The following is a 20501-nucleotide window of genomic DNA, read 5'->3' as shown; positions in this document are numbered from 1 at the left end:
AACATGACTGTTATTCAAAATATTTTTCCAATAGGATAAATAAAAAGAACATATATAAACAACACCAGATTGCAAAGATGGAAGTGTTCAAACAAAGGCATTTAAACTTTATAAGCATACACCATAAATTATCGTAACAAAAGTTCAAAACCACATGAATATCAAGAATATAACCATCCAGGCATAGCTTGGATGGCCACCAGGACTTCCTGTGAGGGGAGCCACCCGGGTTCGAATCTTGGCGAAGCCATTTCGTTCAAAAAGGGAGCTCACCTGAGGATGCTTCATCTGGGATCCGGGTAAGCCTGGGGGCTCGGGTACCCGAGGGTTTACCGGTCCGTAGGGCTCCAATGTGGGTGTTGCGGGGCGGGTTCCCTCGTTAACCAAAAAAAAAAAAAAAAAAAACCACATGAATATTACAACATACATATCTAAATAAAGAGGCAACTATTTAGTAATAACTCTTAAACATACTTGCTTCCATCATAATATCTTGCACGTAGACACCCTTCATTGTAGATGTTGGTCATCAAACATCCCACTCATTGTGATTTCAAGGCCCATGACAACCAAGATAAAAAAAAAAAATCGGTGGTTAATACGAATAGTGCTTAATGGTATACATTATCTTCATTATGAAGATTTATCTAAACCCTCATAGATTATCAAGGCTTCACTAAGGAAAAAGACCGGAAAAAACTGTTTTTAATGATTCAATAGCATCATCCAACAAAAAATCATGTGACTCCTGGAGCCTATGCTTTCGAAGTTCTTTATTTCAATAACTCAATCAACTATACACCTAATAAAAATTAATCAACTAATACAACAATTCATCACTATAAACCCAAACACATATAATGGAAATCAGTAATAAAGAGAGAAAAAAAAAACTTATCCAGCGATACGGAACCCTAATCTGGCAACTAATCTAAGATCAATTTTTTCGCTGTATACAATAAAAAAAGTAATCAGTTAATACAACAATTCGTTTCTATAAAACCCAAACACATAAATGAAAATCAATAATAAAGTAAATAAACCTGGACCATTGTCGCCAATTGCATATTAAAGGAAACCTTAGGTCTTCGATATGAAACCTTAATTAATTGATCTCGATTAGTCGTTGTATGGCATCTACATATTCTGTCTTTATTTAATCAGACGAAGAAGAGATTACAGGTTAATCCGAATAATAGATTAAATGTTTAAAACATAGAGATTTATCAAACACGTAGATTTATCAGATTAAACTCTATCAATTTCAAAAGAATCAGAAAAAGAAATCGATTGAGCAGTTGATTAAGAACTGGACTGACAAAGCAGTCGTATATAAATCGATCGAAGAAATCCATGTATTTCTATATCTGGATATGTTTTCTCCGATTGAATTGAGTATTCAATTTCTCACCAATTCAACAGTGATTTTAAAGTCCGATGTTTGCAGTAGATGAACCACAAAAGAAAATAGAGATGAATAATTTCATGTAGTGAACGTGTGGGTTTTTTTCGGGAACCCTAATTGAGAATTTGGGGAAGAAGCTAAAAGTGATGCAAACTGGTTTGTTTAGAAGCCGTAAATCAACAGGGAAACGTGGAATTTCATTTGATTAATTTGTATTAATCTTGATTAACTACCAATTTTACACGTCAGCATGTTAATTAGTGGAGTCATTAGCAGTTGACAACTCGGATTAATCTTAACAATTTATATAGATAGATAGATAGATAGATAGATAGATAGATAGATATATTGTAATGGATTTTATCAAATTTAATGATAAATAATCATATCTTGAAAATTAACAGTACTGGTTGTGCTCATTATCAATTAGGAGCAATGAAAGAAACTTTAGATAATATAAATCTTTCGAAATATATTCATGAAGATCAATTGTACATAGATAAATGGATGAGTTTATTCTTGTGCAAAATGTGAGTACTATTTACTCACACTGTGATCAACTCAAGATGTACACATGTAGCGTAACTGAGATTTAAATAAGAGACTCGCTGTGTTCTCTAGTGTTTTTTTTAAGTGGAAAAGAATGTGATGGAAAGAGGGAGAGAGAAGCATAATAAAAAAATGTAATATAAAATAAATTATATGTATTCTGAAGTTGAAATGATAATAAAAGGAAAGGAATATAAAGAAAATAAACATTTTTATAATTACATCATTTGTAAGATTTGAACAAAAATCATTTTAAAATAAATTATATGATCAATATATAACATTTGTCAGTATGTAGTTGTTAGTTTTATAGATATTGTTATTTTTCATTATTTTATATTGTATGAGATAATAGGATGATTAAATATAATTTTAAGATAAACATGTAGGTTTCCTTCCAATCCGACCCAAATTGTTTTCAAGTAATAAATTGATAAGAAATGATCTTGTATTGATTTCAGAATTGATACAATTGTATTGTGTTCTTGTTTACAGCTTACAAAGTGTTATATATACACTAAAAGGTTAACAACTAATTCCTAAAGTGGGTTGGCTCCAATTTACCTTTTGGAACCCCCATTTCAATTGAGGAAAGTGGCAGGCTGTTGTGCAGGTTAAGACCCGTTACTCTTGGCTGCTTGTTTGACCTGTTGTGTCTTTATTCAAAAAAGGGAAGTGATGACTTTATATTCTGATTCCAATAAGTCAAATAATCAAATAAGGTTATTTGACTTTATCTCATTGTTATGGTTGCATTCTAATACTCCCCCTCAAGTTGAATAGTGGGGTCTCCAATATTCAACTTGCTAAGAACATCGCTAAAGAGTCTTCCATTGACAGATTTGGTAAGAATGTCGGCTAGTTGGTCTTCTGATCTGATAGACGAAAGGGAAATGATTTCCCCATCTAACTTTTCCCTGATGAAATGTCGATCAATTTCAACATGTTTAGTTAGATCATGTTGAACTGGGTTCTCTGAAATAGCAATGGCTGCTTCATTGTCGCATAAGATTTGAATAGCTTCTTTTGGAGAGAATCCTATTTCTGTTAAGAGTTTTCGAATCCATAATGTGTAACGACCCGGATTTTTCCGATCGTTTTACACTTATAAGATTAATATTTACATAAATTAAAACTTACCAACATGATAAGCAATCTAAATTGTTGAGATTTATGATTTTGAAAAGAGTTTTACATAACGTTTAACCGTCTAGTTTGACCGATGATATCACGAACTATACAATATATGTTAATTATACGTTTGTGTATATATATGTATATATACATATTTAACATGATTTAGGGATGTTTAAATATCTCATTTTGTATTAATAACAATAAGTTATAAGTATATTTTGAAACTACTAACTTAAGCTTTCAAAACGATAACTATACGTAACGTTATTTGACATAAATACTTACGACCTATAATGTTTATACATATATCGTATATATAATGTATTTAATCACTTTTAAAGACTTAAATACATAAAACAATATAAGTATATTCACAAAAGATAGCTATATTTGAATCCTCATTCCATTTTTCACAAGATTTCTATACGTATATCTAGAGTATATGTACTCGTATCATACCTAGCTTCTATACGTATTTACTATTGGTATATACACATCAAATCACCACCAACCAGCCCTTGTTCATGCCTTATGTATAAGGTAACTACTTTTGTTATTTAGTATGACAATTTCACATGATTAAAAGATCTTTTCACAAAATTACAAATTTATACACCTTTTACACCACCATAAATACATGCATCCATTTTCAATTTTTGGAACATCATTTCTCTAGCTAAACACACACACTTACTAGCCTCATGTCTCTCTAAGAACTCCAGCAAAAATCCTCTCATGAATCACCTTAAACACCACCATAAAAAGATCAACAAAAACACTACAAAAATACAACTTTCAATTCAAGTTTATGTCTTAAGTTGCTTCCAATCTTTCATCCAATTTCATCACTCTTTTGGTTCTAGGTTTTTACTCCTCTTTTAAAGCAATCTTGTCCAAGTAACTTGAGGTAGTAACTTTGTTCATAACCTTATTCGATTCATATATATATAGCTATCTTATTGTATGGTATACAATTTTAACAACAAAAACATAGTTTGAATGATTTCAAACTTGTTTGCAAACTAAATAGATCCTTCTAACTTAACTTTTAAAATACTTCAAGACCTGTAATATAACTTAAATATATGCTAATTTAACAAGGTATAACTTGGTTTTTCAAAGAATACCTTAAAAAACTGTTTTTATGACGTCGGAGTGCAACCGGGGGCTGTTTTGGGTTGGATAATTAAAAACCATCTTGAACTTTGAATTGGAGGTTTATATTCTGGAAAAATGATATTTCTTATGAATATGTTAACACATAAAAATTTCATGATTTAATTCATAGTATAAGTATTTTTAGAAAAATGGTCATTAAATGATGTTTTTGTAACAAAAATGATTAACTTCATAAGTTTCACCAAAATTTGACCTATGACCTATGATTTCGAATACAAACTAAGGTATTTACAGTTCATATTCTTAAAGAGGGACTCGATCCAAGGAAGTGGAAAGTTGAATCAACGAAAACGGAGTTGTAACGAAGAAATTATGACCAAAACAAAATCGGATATCCAAGACTAGTTTAGCCACGAAAATAATTGGAGAAAATTAAATAAATCACATCTTCCTAAAGTAACATGATATTTTATACATATGTACTCATAATTTAATTTTATATGGTTCAGGATCACCCGTAAACAATACGAGAAGATTAATCATAAGATCCCATGATTGTACGCAACACGTCATTTGACAACACCGGTACTTTATGTACGCAACACGTCATTTGACAACACCGGTACCATGGGTCAAGATTAATCTCGACCAATACATATACGATGGGGGTTTTATTTATTTCATTGGGGGTTTATTAAACAACTAAATATGAACCATTAAAATTGAATTACTAACATCGGACTGCTAACTACGGACTAAGGAATTATTAAAAGTATTAAAAGTATTATAAGTATATATATGTGACGATTGTTTAAAAAGAAAAGGTATTGATATATTATATATGGATAGGTTCGTGATATCAATCGGAGACCAAGTCGAAATTACATATCTTCAAGACAAAAGTGAGTATATAGTCCCACTTTTAAACTTAAAATATTTCGGGATGAGAATACATGTATTTTATGTTTTACGCTATGGACACAAGTAACTGAAAAATATATTCTACGTTGAGTTGTACCACTGGCATACTTCCCTGTAGCTTGGTAACTAATATTTACAGCGGTATTGTAAACGCGAATCCTGTTGATAGATCTATCGGGCCTGACAACCCCAACCGGACTGGACGACCAGTATTCAACGGTTGCACAGTACTTCGTTTCGTGACTACACCTTGGTACGGTGTAGTAAGATTTCATAATAAAGGGAATATGCGACGTGATTAAATGTTAAGTATGGTTACCAAGTGCTCAACCACTTAGAATATTTTTATTAAAATGTTTATATATGAAATCTTGTGTTCCATTGTTATAACGCTGCTAGCATCAAACCTATATATCTCACCAACTTTATGTTGACGTTTTAAAGCATGTTATTCTCAGGTATGAATTAAGTCTTCCGCTGTGCATTAGCTCATGTTAAGGATACTACTTGGGACCTTTTAAGCCATGATACAAAGACGTTGCATTCGAGTCATTGGAGTTCAATAGAGAATATAAATAAGTAAATGACAGATTAGGACATTTGGATATTATGAAATGTTAGACGAAAATGTCAAATATTGATGTAATGATAGTTTGCCTTTTAAGAATAAATGCAACGTTTGTAAAATGTATCATATAGAGGTCAAGTACCTTGCAATGTTATCATATGTTATTGTATTCGTCCCTATGGATTGGGTCGGGTCGTCTCATGTGGTATCAGAGCGTTGGTCTTAGCGAACCAGGACTTGCATTAGTGTGTCTAACTGGTAGTTGTTAGGATGCATTAGTGAGTCTGGACTTTGACCGTGTCTACATGTTAAAAGTTTTGCTTATCATATCTAGTCGAAAATCATCTGCTTATCATCCTTAAGAATTGCCTGCTTAGTATTCTTAAGTCTAGACACGTCTTACTGCATTTGGTGCATCGATAGTGTATAGACAAAATTCGTATCCTAGCGTATCTGTTGCTATAGACATTGCCTGACGAATTTCAAAGATTCTCCGTAATTTACGGGATTTTGAGTATTATAAATACATATGTAAATTATGTATTGAAGAATACCAAACCCAACTCCTATAATCTATTCCAAACCAAAAATTCATTTCCCCGACTGTACAAGATGAACTCCGCGTCCAGTTCGAATTCCTCCGACTCCGACAGCTACGCTGATATGGATTTCCATTCGGGCTCCGAAGGCAGCGTTACTGGAATGGATCAACCAATTTCTCATCATCTATTCTGGATGAATTGGGGATGGGTTCGTAGTATACTAAATTATTGGAGACAAGAAGAAGGTGATCCCTTTCACCCACCGAATTGCCCCATTGGCGACGAACCTGAAGCACTTACCGGCGAACCTGTTCGAGAAACCATTTTCTCTCTCATTTCTCGAGTATCTCGTCACGATTATATCCTATCCCATATTTCGGATCTTGTTCATTCGCTCACTCCAACAGCCAATCATCCTGGTGTACTAGCAGAAATTAACGAACTTCGCGCTCGTGTGACAGCTTTGGAGAACACGGTGCGAAGGTTACAAACACCAGCAGCAGCACCAGCAGCATAACCAGTACCGTTAACAACATCAACCTCGCAATCTTCAGTACCAGTAGCATCATCGACGTCAACGACATCATCAGCATCAACACCAACCGTATCATTACCACCACCAACAATCACATCCGCACCACGTACCTCAACATCATCATCTGAACTTCGAATATGATCTTTGTTCTACATATCATTCTACACCGATTACCTCTTCTTTACGTATCGTTCTTCGTTCGACATGACGATTATGTAATCTCTAATGTTTTGGAGATTATGTAATCTAGTAATAACGATAAATCAAATGAGTTGAATATTTTATTGACTCATTAAATTCATAGTTACCTCCGAAGAAAATATATATGCAAATATATTTTCATAAAGATTGTAATTAAAAATTTCATTCGTACAAACTGTTAATGATGAAAATATTTTAACGGGTGGGTAGTACCCAAGGAATATTTAGAATTCACATTAACAAGTTACACTGTACATTCTTCGAATCTGATTCAACGATCATTTATTATCCTACTTACAATTACCGATATATGTATCCGTTCACCCCAGATTAACCATTTCCATTTAAATTTCATATTTGGATTTTTACCTATCCGAATCCAACAAGTGACATAATGAAGAAACATTGGCAAAATAAAAATTGTTAGAAACAGATGAATTAATTAATTGAAATTGTGATAGGATTACACGCTAACTGTTCCGGCTAACTGTTCCCAGCTAACTGATTAATATTTAATTTATCGCAATTTACATTCTTGCAATTTTAATTTCTGTACTTTACATACCGTCGGGACACATGTACAACAACACGTCGGATTAATTCTGAGACAACACGTTGTATAATGGGTCATGATATATATTTATTTATTTTACGCATTTTAAATAACGGGACACGTATACAAGGTTTCGACTTATCATATTGATCCATCTATATATATATTTCGGAACAACCATAGACACTCTATATGTGAAGGTGGGAGTTGGCTATACAGGGTCGGAGTTGATTCCAAAATATATATATACTTTGAGTTGTGATCGACATCGAGACCAGTACACGGGTCACGATACGTATTAAGTAATTCGAATATTATATATTTAGTTCATATATGAATTTATTGAACCATTGGACAATCGGACTATTGGACTGCTAACTTTGGACAATTAAAAATGAGTTAAAATGATGATTATTACATATGAAACTAAACAATCATTCAAGTTTGCCACTTGATTCTATTTTAAACCTCATTTGTATCTTGACGATTACAATTCGCATTCACAACTTTTCATGATTCTTGAAAACATCTCGATCGAGAAGTTCAACCAGCCGCACCTCGTCTACGGAATAAAGATTTATGCATACAGTTATGCACCTAAAAAATTTTTAACTCGAAGTTATAGTTAAAACGTATCCGCATCGAATTCCTTATCATCCATTAGCAAAAACAATCACGCGATTCCTTTTCAATTAACTAATTTTGTCACAGCTCCACTTCGATATCTCAGTAAGACTACTCTTATTACAATCTCGATATATATATATACGTTGTTCTTTCGCCATCGTTACCGGAGAACCTTTTATATTCCATCATATTACCATCAGCGTTTAATCATCTAAAAATACAATTCTCCTTAAACCATCTTGGTTTGATAACCAATGACCCAGATCCGATAACTTTGAAAATACTGACGAAGCAGCATGTTGTAGAAGGTCTTAATGACCAAATGTTGATGATAAAAGAAGGAAGTGTTAGGAACGCTCGATAGAAAATTGGTACTGAAAACCGGATTGAACAAACCATGAAGGAGACTCTGAACAAGTTACAAGGACTAAACTTGTACATAAAGAATTATGACGATTCTGTAGCAAACACCTTGCTTCTGAATCTAAACCCTTACGGGTCAATCTTCATCATCATCCTTCGACATTAGAAATTCCAAGATATTATCATATCTTTCATTATAAATATCCTCAATATTTCTGAAGATATTTTCACCACTATCCTTATCTGAAATCATTTATCTCTCTGTAATATCTGCGTTACAATATAAAGGAAACTGTGTTAGTTTCTAAATCCTTCAAGTTTAAAATAGGAATGTTCTGAAGCAGTGTTGGGAACTGATGCATGAACTAGTATAATATAATGAAACTTGATCAACTTCATTATATTACAGTAAGTCATGTTAAGTTTCTAATGGAATATGATGATTCACAGTACCGTCATCATGTGCCATGTTGCACGACTTTTACATTCTATCCAATTCCGAAACATATTAAGAACAAATCATCTTGATAGTTCTATTTTCCTGGATATTCTGGTAATTTGACAAATCAAAATCGTGCCATTACCATTCCTTTCTTAGAGCATTAGCTATGTTCATTCCGAATTTTATACCTACGAATTTCGAACTATTGATCGCTTGACTCAAGGACGGGAAGAAGAAACGAAGGGACAAAGTCCCAAAATAGAAATTGGGGTATAGATTACAGCAAATAGGAGAGAGTATTAACTATGGATGACAATGATTATGGAAAACAGAAGCAGGAGCATCGAAATATAAGGAAAGATATCAAACCCAATAACCACCCAGAAACTACAAACCGTGTGTATCAATACGTATGGCGACGTAAAGACACGGGAGAATTAGAAACATTATAATTCCAAGAAAATCATAAAAGTGAATAGATTCTTCTAGCAGTAGATGAAAGAGAAGAATGAAAGATATGAAAGTTAGAAGTATAACAAAAATCCGAACGGGATGAAGCATTTTAAAGGATACCTTAAGGTATGAATTAGAGGAGGAAGAGTAAGAGATATGAGGTATGGAAGTAAGAAAGGGAAGGAGGTGGATTTATAGTGAAATATCCGACAAAGAAATCGAAACAGATTATCGCATTAAATCAAAGGAGATCCTGTTTTCTAAATCATCGAAGAACCAAATCTTATTACATAAGATTTTCTTTAAATCCCTTAAATTCTGGAAATCAATCCTAATCTCGACATCGGTTAAAACAATTCTATATTCACTCATTTCATTCTTTTGTGATAGCTTCACTCGTGCGCTTCACATGACCGAATCGTTTTATCCATATCTTCCAATAATGATAAAACTCTATTAATACCTCATATTCGTCATGAAAACATTCCTATTGTTATTTATGACAACCTCTACCAAATTTCGGGACGAAATTTCTTTAACGGGTGGGTACTGTAACGACCCGGATTTTTCCGATCGTTTTACACTTATAAGATTAATATTTACATAAATTAAAACTTACCAACATGATAAGCAATCTAAATTGTTGAGATTTATGATTTTGAAAAGAGTTTTACATAACGTTTAACCGTCTAGTTTGACCGATGATATCACGAACTATACAATATATGTTAATTATACGTTTGTGTATATATATGTATATATACATATTTAACATGATTTAGGGATGTTTAAATATCTCATTTTGTATTAATAACAATAAGTTATAAGTATATTTTGAAACTACTAACTTAAGCTTTCAAAACGATAACTATACGTAACGTTATTTGACATAAATACTTACGACCTATAATGTTTATACATATATCGTATATATAATGTATTTAATCACTTTTAAAGACTTAAATACATAAAACAATATAAGTATATTCACAAAAGATAGCTATATTTAAATCCTCATTCCATTTTTCACAAGATTTCTATACGTATATCTAGAGTATATGTACTCGTATCATACCTAGCTTCTATACGTATTTACTATTGGTATATACACATCAAATCACCACCAACCAGCCCTTGTTCATGCCTTATGTATAAGGTAACTACTTTTGTTATTTAGTATGACAATTTCACATGATTAAAAGATCTTTTCACAAAATTACAAATTTATACACCTTTTACACCACCATAAATACATGCATCCATTTTCAATTTTTGGAACATCATTTCTCTAGCTAAACACACACACTTACTAGCCTCATGTCTCTCTAAGAACTCCAGCAAAAATCCTCTCATGAATCACCTTAAACACCACCATAAAAAGATCAACAAAAACACTACAAAAATACAACTTTCAATTCAAGTTTATGTCTTAAGTTGCTTCCAATCTTTCATCCAATTTCATCACTCTTTTGGTTCTAGGTTTTTACTCCTCTTTTACAGCAATCTTGTCCAAGTAACTTGAGGTAGTAACTTTGTTCATAACCTTATTCGATTCATATATATATAGCTATCTTATTGTATGGTATACAATTTTAACAACAAAAACATAGTTTGAATGATTTCAAACTTGTTTGCAAACTAAATAGATCCTTCTAACTTAACTTTTAAAATACTTCAAGACCTGTAATATAACTTAAATATATGCTAATTTAACAAGGTATAACTTGGTTTTTCAAAGAATACCTTAAAAAAACTGTTTTTATGACGTCGGAGTGCAACCGGGGGCTGTTTTGGGTTGGATAATTAAAAACCATCTTGAACTTTGAATTGGAGGTTTATATTCTGGAAAAATGATATTTCTTATGAATATGTTAACACATAAAAATTTCATGATTTAATTCATAGTATAAGTATTTTTAGAAAAATGGTCATTAAATGATGTTTTTGTAACAAAAATGATTAACTTCATAAGTTTCACCAAAATTTGACCTATGACCTATGATTTCGAATACAAACTAAGGTATTTACAGTTCATATTCTTAAAGAGGGACTCGATCCAAGGAAGTGGAAAGTTGAATCAACGAAAACGGAGTTGTAACGAAGAAATTATGACCAAAACAAAATCGGATATCCAAGACTAGTTTAGCCACGAAAATAATTGGAGAAAATTAAATAAATCACATCTTCCTAAAGTAACATGATATTTTATACATATGTACTCATAATTTAATTTTATATGGTTCAGGATCACCCGTAAACAATACGAGAAGATTAATCATAAGATCCCATGATTGTACGCAACACGTCATTTGACAACACCGGTACTTTATGTACGCAACACGTCATTTGACAACACCGGTACCATGGGTCAAGATTAATCTCGACCAATACATATACGATGGGGGTTTTATTTATTTCATTGGGGGTTTATTAAACAACTAAATATGAACCATTAAAATTGAATTACTAACATCGGACTGCTAACTACGGACTAAGGAATTATTAAAAGTATTAAAAGTATTATAAGTATATATATGTGACGATTGTTTAAAAAGAAAAGGTATTGATATATTATATATGGATAGGTTCGTGATATCAATCGGAGACCAAGTCGAAATTACATATCTTCAAGACAAAAGTGAGTATATAGTCCCACTTTTAAACTTAAAATATTTCGGGATGAGAATACATGTATTTTATGTTTTACGCTATGGACACAAGTAACTGAAAAATATATTCTACGTTGAGTTGTACCACTGGCATACTTCCCTGTAGCTTGGTAACTAATATTTACAGCGGTATTGTAAACGCGAATCCTGTTGATAGATCTATCGGGCCTGACAACCCCAACCGGACTGGACGACCAGTATTCAACGGTTGCACAGTACTTCGTTTCGTGACTACACCTTGGTACGGTGTAGTAAGATTTCATAATAAAGGGAATATGCGACGTGATTAAATGTTAAGTATGGTTACCAAGTGCTCAACCACTTAGAATATTTTTATTAAAATGTTTATATATGAAATCTTGTGTTCCATTGTTATAACGCTGCTAGCATCAAACCTATATATCTCACCAACTTTATGTTGACGTTTTAAAGCATGTTATTCTCAGGTATGAATTAAGTCTTCCGCTGTGCATTAGCTCATGTTAAGGATACTACTTGGGACCTTTTAAGCCATGATACAAAGACGTTGCATTCGAGTCATTGGAGTTCAATAGAGAATATAAATAAGTAAATGACAGATTAGGACATTTGGATATTATGAAATGTTAGACGAAAATGTCAAATATTGATGTAATGATAGTTTGCCTTTTAAGAATAAATGCAACGTTTGTAAAATGTATCATATAGAGGTCAAGTACCTCGCAATGTTATCATATGTTATTGTATTCGTCCCTATGGATTGGGTCGGGTCGTCTCATAATGCTTCCACTACTCCCTTTGCGATACCTCTAAATTCTGATTCTGCACTTGATAGAGAAACAACTTTTTGTTTCTTGCTTCTCCATGCAACTAAGTTTCCTCCGACTATTGTAAAGAAACCCGATGTAGATCTTCTATCTCCTTTTTCTGCAGCCCAACTTGCATTTGTATAAATTTGTGTTTCAAGATGCCCATTCTTTTTTAATATAACTCCGTGACCTGGTGTTTTCTTTAGATATCGGATAATCCTCATTGCAGCTTCAAAATGATGAACTTGTGGGGGATGCATAAATTGGCTTACAACTCCTATCGCATGTGCTATATCTAGTCGAGTGATAGAGAGATAGATGAGTTTTCCCACTATTCTTTGATATTGTCCTTTGTCTACTAGCTCAGCATCATCTTCCATAAATAGTTTTTGATTTGGAATCATTGGAGTCTCAGCTGGTTTGCAATCAATCATCCATGTCTCTGCGAGAAGATCAAGAATATATTTCTTTTAACAAATAAATATTCCCTGTTGGGATCGTAATACCTCAATCCCCAAAAAATATTTAAGTCTGCCCAAGTCTTTCATTTCAGATTCTTTAAATAAGTTCATTTTTAATTTTGAAATTTCCTCTTTATCATTTCCAGTTATTATCATATCATCAACATAAATGATTAATCATGTAATTAAATTTCCTTTTTATTTTAAGAAAAGAGTATGATCCAAGTTACTTTGTTTGAAATCATGTTTTTTCATAAATAATGTAAATCTCCCAAACCAAGCCCGTGGAGATTGTTTTAGCCCATATAAAGATTTTTTAAGTCGACAAACTTCCCTGTTATTGAAGTTTCCCGCAAATCCTGGTGGAGCTTCCATATAAACTTCTTCTTTTAATTCACCATGGAGAAAGGCATTCTTCACATCAAATTGGTGAAGTTGTCAGTCTTTATTTGCAGCAATGGAGAAAAGAACTCTGATAGTATCAATCTTTGCAACCGGAGAAAAAGTCTCAGAATAATCTATCCCATAGGTTTGAGTATACCCCTTAGCAACAAGACGGGCTTTATATCTTTCAACCGTTCCATTTGGTTTGTGTTTTATGGTGAACACCCATCGACAACCTACGGGTTTTTTTGTCTTGAGGAATAACACACTTTTCCCATGTGTCATTTTTCTTAAGTGCTTCTATTTCTTATTTCATAGCTTTTTTCCACTTTTCAGACTTCATAGCTTGATTAACAGTTGTTGGGATTTCTTCAGAGTACAAAGCAGAATTGAATTTTTGTGCCTCGCTTGATAGGTTTTCTTGCGCAATATTGGCAATGGGGTATTTTGACCCTTGGGCTTCTTTTTCTGGACATATCTTTCCGAGGTTTCACTAGGGTTGGAATTGATGTCAATTGGGGGAATAGTGGCATCGGGAATTGGAGGATTTTGATCTTCTAGAGTTGTAGGTTCATTATTCGAGGAGGTTTCGGTGGGCTTGGAATCTTATGTTGTATCAGGATTAGGTGTTGGAGTTTGGGCATTGTCGGTGGGCTCGGAATCTTGTGTTGTATCAGGATAGGTGTTGGAATTTGGATATTATCAGAATTTGATATGAGTATTTGGGTATCATCGGGTTTTGGTACCCATTGTATCCAACTTAGAATGTCATTATCCTCTTTCTCCCCCTCACTCGTGAGTTGGGTATTGTAAAAGTATTCGGTTTCGATAAATTCGTAATTCATTGTAGTAAAAACATGACGCCTTTTTGGACTATAACACCTGTATCCTTTTTGGTTTATTCCATAACCAACTATAACACACTTTTCCGCACATGGATCTAATTTGGTGCATTCATTTTTGGAATGTGAACAAAGACCGAGCACCCGAAGATTCGAGGTTCAATGCTAAATGAGTTCGGAAGGGTATGAAATTGAGAAAGTGTATCTTTCGGAGTTTTTGTGCCCAACACTTTAGTAGGTAGGCGATTAATAAGGTAGGTTACGGAAGCAAGAGCTTCGGGCCAAAAACTTTTCGGAACCTTAGATTCTATTAACAAGGCTCTTGTCAATTCTAAAAGTAGCCGATTTTTCCGTTCGACTACTCCATTTTGTTCGGGGGTATGAGCACATGAGGTTTGATGAATAATTCCATTATTTTCACAAAAAACTTTCATTGATGAATTAACAAACTCCCCTCCATTATCGGATCTTAGAATTTGTATGTTTTTATCAAATTGTGTTTCTATCATTCTATAAAATTGTGAAAATTTCTCAAACACTTCCGATGTGTGTGTTAGAAGATAAATTCAAGTCATTCGGGTATGGTCATCAATAAATAGGGAAAAAATCCTGGTAATTTTTCTCCCCATTAACCGGTGCTGGACCCCACACATCGGAGTGAATTAAAGAAAAATGTACATCTTTTCTAGTATTACTAAGTTTAAATGTACTACGGTGGCTCTTGGCCAAAATACAAGTTTCACAATTCAACTTAAAATTAGATGGAAATAAACTAGGAAATAAAGCATGTAAATATCCGGCTGACGGGTGACCCAGTCTCCTATGCCATAACCAGGCTTCTCTCGTAGGTGTTCCGTGAGCAAGTGACACTGTACCTTGTTGAGAAACCTCGTCAACATAGTATAACTAACCCCCCCCCCCCCTTTTTCAATGCCACGTCCAATTAATACTCTTGTCTGGATGTCTTGCAAGATGCAAAAAGTCGAATACATTAGGACTTTACAGTTTAATTCTTTTGTAACATGGTTTACTGATAACAACTTATGAGATAAAGCTGGAATATATAAACCATTAGGTAATTTAATATTTGGTGAAATTTCAATAGTACCTTCACTTTTAACTTGAACAATCTCCCCGTTAACCGTTTGTACTTTATTTTTCCTAGGTTTTGTTTTTAAAATAATATCATTTTCATCAAAAGTCATAGTGTCCGTTGCTCCACAATCAAATATCCAAGATGTGGTTTTTGAATTATTTGAAACAACGTTTGCTTTAGAAAGGTCGTCATTGTATTGTATTTTAGCTAAAACGGAGTACGTATTTTGACACATAAAATTAGTTTTGGGCCTAGTAGGCATAGAGATCTTTTTATTTTTAAAAAAAAGTACTGGGCCTTTTAAAACAGTTAGTGGGCTTACTAGTTTTAGTGATATTCTTAGGTACAAATTTTGTGGGCTGTTTAACACAAGTCTTGCTTGGCCCAACATTTACCACCCTTGGCCTGTTTTGATTTTCCCTTGACCCACCATAAAACTCGTCTGGCCCAACACCCATTGTGTCCGGCCTGTTTTCCCTTTTAAATAAATCAGCCCAACACCCACTTGTTTTAGGTTTCGGTTGACTTGTGTTATCACTTTTATCACTTTCAACTAGTCTGATACGATTCTCTTTGCACAAGGAGGTAGAGAGAGAAAAATCTGTTCTCTCTTCCTTTTTTCTGTAACACTAACACTGCCATCATTCGATTCCTTTTTCTCTCTCTTTGTACTATCACCGTACCCCAAATTGGTTGTGGGTCTACCGGTGTACCTTCCATCACCGTAAGTGGATGTGGGTTTGTTGGTGTACTTCCCATCACCGTAAGTGGTAGTGGGTTCGTTGATGTAACTCCCATCCCTTTCAGTTGGTCTAATCGATGGATTCAGAGAGGTATAAAAAATTTGTGTACCTTTAAGTGTGACGATGCCATCGAAACCTAACTCGGTGGTGGTGGTAGGTTCTCCGGCCGCCGCTGCCGTTGCTGCCTTGCATGGTTTTGTCCACCAATCCGGGTAACTTTTTAATTTAACACACTCTTCTCTTGTATGCTTCGATTTACCACACTCAATACACTTTAGTTTTGATTCATCAATTCTTTATGTGTGGCTGTTTCGATTCATCTGGGTTAGATGATGTGAGGTTCCTTTGCCGTCAATTGCTAACCCTGTTGCAATTTTATGGCTGGTTGAAGGTTCACTCGGTGATAACCCTAATTTTTGATCCAATTCTTTTAAAAACTTAATACTATTTTTCAAAAAATTGCCAATTAACTAGTTAAGTAATCAATTTGGCTGATACGGGTCGATTTGGTTGAAGGTAGTATTTGGCTGCCGTCATGAGACATGGTGGCCTTTTTAATTCTAGTAAATGATTTAAGCAATAGATGTAATGATCCTTGGATCTACACCCGCTCTGATACCATGTTTTCAAGTAATAAATTGATAAGAACTGATTTTGTATTGATTTCAGAATTGATACAATTGTATTGTGTTCTTGTTTACAACTTACTAAGTGTTATATATACACTAAAAGGTTAACAGCTAATTCCTAAAGTGGGTTGGCTCCAATTAATCTTTTGGAACCCCCATTTCAATTGAGGAAAGTGGCAGGCTGTTCTGCAGGTTAAGACCCATTATTCTTGGCTGCTTGTTTGACCTGTTGTGTCTTTATTCAAAAAAGGGAAGTGATGACTTTATATTCTGATCCCAATAAATGAAATAACCAAATAAGGTTATTTGACTTTGTCTCATTGTTATGGCTGCATTCTAACACAAATATGGTAGAAAAGTGTTGTTAACAAAAATCTTATCTACTCTCCTTCCTAACCCGCTCATCTCCTTTTCTTTCCACTTAAAACAGAAACTCGAGTATGCCCCTTTTAGTAAGGAGTCAATCATTACTAATAAAATTATTATATCATCTTAGTTAAATAGTATTAAGGATAAAATTATGGGCTTTGTTATCCAGCCCAATTTTTTGTTATGTTGTAATCCATGAGAATAATTTAGAAACATACCTTTAGATAAAAATAAAACCGTACAAAAGAAATAAAGTTTCAAAGGAAAAAAAAGTATCGCAATACTGTATACGCAGTAATATATATAATATACCAATCAACATGCCCCTGTTCAGAAATTTTAAGAATAAAAATAAAAATCAATAAGAAAAGAAACAAGTAACACTATACACATCCATTAAACACACGATAGTTTCATATGCTGCTGCTTCTCTTCATTTATCACTGCCAAAATTAATATATAAAAAAACCAATTTATTATTAGTAATAATTTAGATAAATTATTATGTCATTTAAAAGTAAAAGAAATTGAGGTGGGTGTTTACATGTGTTTCTTCTTCTTGGACGAATTAATCTTTTTTTCCTCGGCCATTTTTTCAAACAAGCTTCCATCATAAACACCTCTAATTGTGTCTTTCTTCAATAATCCATTTTTGTCCTTTGCAAGGTAATACAATATCTTCCATTCTGAAAGGCCTCCAATCCTACAACATAGGTGACCGATTACATCATATAATGTGTTTGTAACGCTTTAGGATTCAAGGGTGGTATAATAGGTTCGAGTACGAGTTTTATTACCATCCTCCATAGTCTTTGGGTTCTCGGTTTCCTTTGATAAATGCATCAAGTTCGTCCGATGTTAACCCATCCGAATTTGTTCGTGCATATTTATGGAATATCTCCTCAAACTTGGCTGGAACAAACCTTAAACATGAAACAAAAGCGGATATTTTTAATTATATTTAAACATATATTTTCTATATGTGTAATGATTAATAATTCTAATTATTAGTATATATCATCCTAACAAGTAAAATAATGACACATGACAAGACTAGCTAACCATGTCAAAAATTCAAGGTGTTAGATGGACGCGTAAGAAAATTAGGCAGAATGATAATCATTTTCCATCTCTTAACAGATAAATGTACCATGCTCATTTTTCTATTTATATTTATTAGTTAATACAGTAATAAAATTATTTTATTTATATATGGAGATGGAGATAAGAAGGAAAACGACAAATACCTTCCATGAGTGTCATAGACGCCAGAATCACTACCATGCTTGGCCATATGTATGTTTTGCACCTCAATTGGAAAGAGTAAATTAGGCAACTTCTTACCCTGATTTAACAAACAGATTTAAAATTAAATTAATAAAAAATAGTATTTTTTATTTATTTATTAATTGCTTATACTTTAGCATTGCTCTTACTTCAAGATTGAATATTCACACCATCAAGTCAGAGGAAAATTGATACAAACAAACTTTTAACTTTCTAAAGTAAAAAAGATACCATATTTTTTTTGTTTCAATAGGTAATTAATCTCTTTTTGACAAATGATAGATAGACCATCATATCTTATACAATAATGCAAGAGGCAGCACATGACATATTTTTTGTCGAAAAAATCAAATAATTTTAGCGTATAATATAATTTTTTAGTAAGTTAGAAGCATATATGTATTCAAAAATGAATAAAAAACGGAACGGCAAGGACCCTCATATCTCGACCCACCGCATTTGAATCTTGAAGGGACGTTGTTTTGCTTTGCCTTTGTTTGGTGTTTTTTTGGAACTCATTTTTTGGTGTTAAAAAAATGAGAGTTGAAGTATATAAAAAAGATAGAAATGAGAGAAAATATGAAATTTGAGTGTGTAAAATGAAGGAAATGGGTGGGGTTTAAATAGAGTAAAAAGGATTTAAAAAAAAAATGGCAATTAGCCGTTCTATAGCCGTTGAAGGCTTTTTTATTTATTTTTTTTTTTTCAAACGGTCAAAAAATGCCCAAAAATTCGTCCACAAACATGTTGTAAATGGACGGGAATGAGGACGGGAGGGTTTGGTGCCATCAGCGCCCAGCCTGGGCGGTGCCTGGCGGTACCGATGGGAGCACTCTAACAATACTAGAACATATAAGAGATAATGAGAATGTAATAATATTTGTCTCTTGTATTTTAGCTTTATTCTAAATGGAATCAAGAGTATTCTTTGTGTTACATATTGATTTAAATAACAACACTATATAAATATAGAACTTCCTACCAAGAATGTGTCTTGTATAGATATGACAACTGATTTTAAAACGCTTAAATATCAAACCATGCAACTCATAAAATAAAACCAACAAATAAATAAAAACAGAGATATATAATATATTAAAATAATTAGATTAGAATACATACAGGACGAGTTTTGCCGCTAAGTCCCATATTAATGAAAAGAGCAGCAACTGATGATAACAAAATACCACTCCCAATTGCTCGAAACCCTAAATATACACCAAAATACACTAATCCAAATTAATTAAATATTATGGGGTTTAATTTTTGATAAAAGTTTAATATTAACGTGAATGAACGAACCTTGAAAAGTTTCCCAGGGATATATCACGCCATCGTGGTTACGATCAAAAAACTCAACATGTTTTCGTAACACGTTTTGATCACTCTCAATTGCTGCATTCATATACAAATCACCTAATTATTAAATTCAAGAATTATAAATAAAAATAAACGAAACAGGGCATGAGACAAAGTACCTTTAATATCAGATTCGACAGCCATTTATTGATGCTCTGATTAATTGTAAAGCCTGAGAATGTTTAGATATGTGTATCTGTAAAGATACAAAAGGGTTTAATTGATGGCGGTTACGAAATTAAAAGAGAAAGAGTGATAGGGTTTTAATTTATAGGGTTACTTTTGTTTTCTAGAAAAACAAGTGAATTGCGTGTTTTAAAGTTTTTGGAATACAGATTTAACGTAAAGGCCCCATAAGGAATATTGTGTGAAGTGCACCGAAAGATAAACTTTATAGGTTCCCAAGCGAGGTTGCAGTTTTAATGTATGAATTGTTTTGTATTGTAATCGTCTTCTTGT

General features: G+C 33.1%; 2 protein-coding genes across 2 annotated transcripts; both read right to left on the bottom strand.

The window, feature by feature from the left end:
- Positions 1 to 2711: 2711 nt before the first annotated feature.
- On the bottom strand, positions 2712 to 13252 carry LOC139900397 (secreted RxLR effector protein 161-like). The gene is made up of 2 exons (XM_071883171.1): positions 12871 to 13252; positions 2712 to 2998 (listed from the first exon to the last, which is right to left on the bottom strand). Exons 1-2 carry the CDS (start codon positions 13250 to 13252, stop codon positions 2712 to 2714), a joined length of 669 nt encoding a protein of 222 aa, XP_071739272.1.
- A 4385-nt stretch (positions 13253 to 17637) lies between these two features.
- Positions 17638 to 20294, bottom strand: LOC139896828 (probable peroxygenase 4). The gene is made up of 7 exons (XM_071879466.1): positions 20162 to 20294; positions 19986 to 20078; positions 19806 to 19891; positions 18644 to 18741; positions 18194 to 18319; positions 17941 to 18099; positions 17638 to 17839 (listed from the first exon to the last, which is right to left on the bottom strand). Exons 1-7 carry the CDS (start codon positions 20184 to 20186, stop codon positions 17830 to 17832), a joined length of 597 nt encoding a protein of 198 aa, XP_071735567.1. The 5' UTR covers positions 20187 to 20294; the 3' UTR covers positions 17638 to 17829.
- Between the last annotated feature and the right edge of the window lie 207 nt (positions 20295 to 20501).

Source organism: Rutidosis leptorrhynchoides, chromosome 3, assembly GCF_046630445.1.
Source record: "Rutidosis leptorrhynchoides isolate AG116_Rl617_1_P2 chromosome 3, CSIRO_AGI_Rlap_v1, whole genome shotgun sequence".
In the NCBI taxonomy this organism is placed as follows: domain Eukaryota; kingdom Viridiplantae; phylum Streptophyta; class Magnoliopsida; order Asterales; family Asteraceae; genus Rutidosis; species Rutidosis leptorrhynchoides.
This window is presented reverse-complemented; position numbering and strand designations above follow the sequence as displayed.

Coding starts and splice junctions, on each gene's coding strand:
- LOC139900397 (XM_071883171.1), bottom strand. CDS start 13,252: ATGGAAGATGATGCTGAGCTAGTAGACAAAGGACAATATCAAAGAATA. Junction 2,999..12,870: donor TGCAGAATCAGAATTTAGAG/GTATCGCAAAGG, acceptor AACTCTTAACAG/AAATAGGATTCTCTCCAAAA.
- LOC139896828 (XM_071879466.1), bottom strand. CDS start 20,186: ATGGCTGTCGAATCTGATATTAAAG. Junction 18,742..19,805: donor TTAGCGGCAAAACTCGTCCT/GTATGTATTCTA, acceptor TTGTTAAATCAG/GGTAAGAAGTTGCCTAATTT. Junction 18,100..18,193: donor CCCAAAGACTATGGAGGATG/GTAATAAAACTC, acceptor CCTATGTTGTAG/GATTGGAGGCCTTTCAGAAT.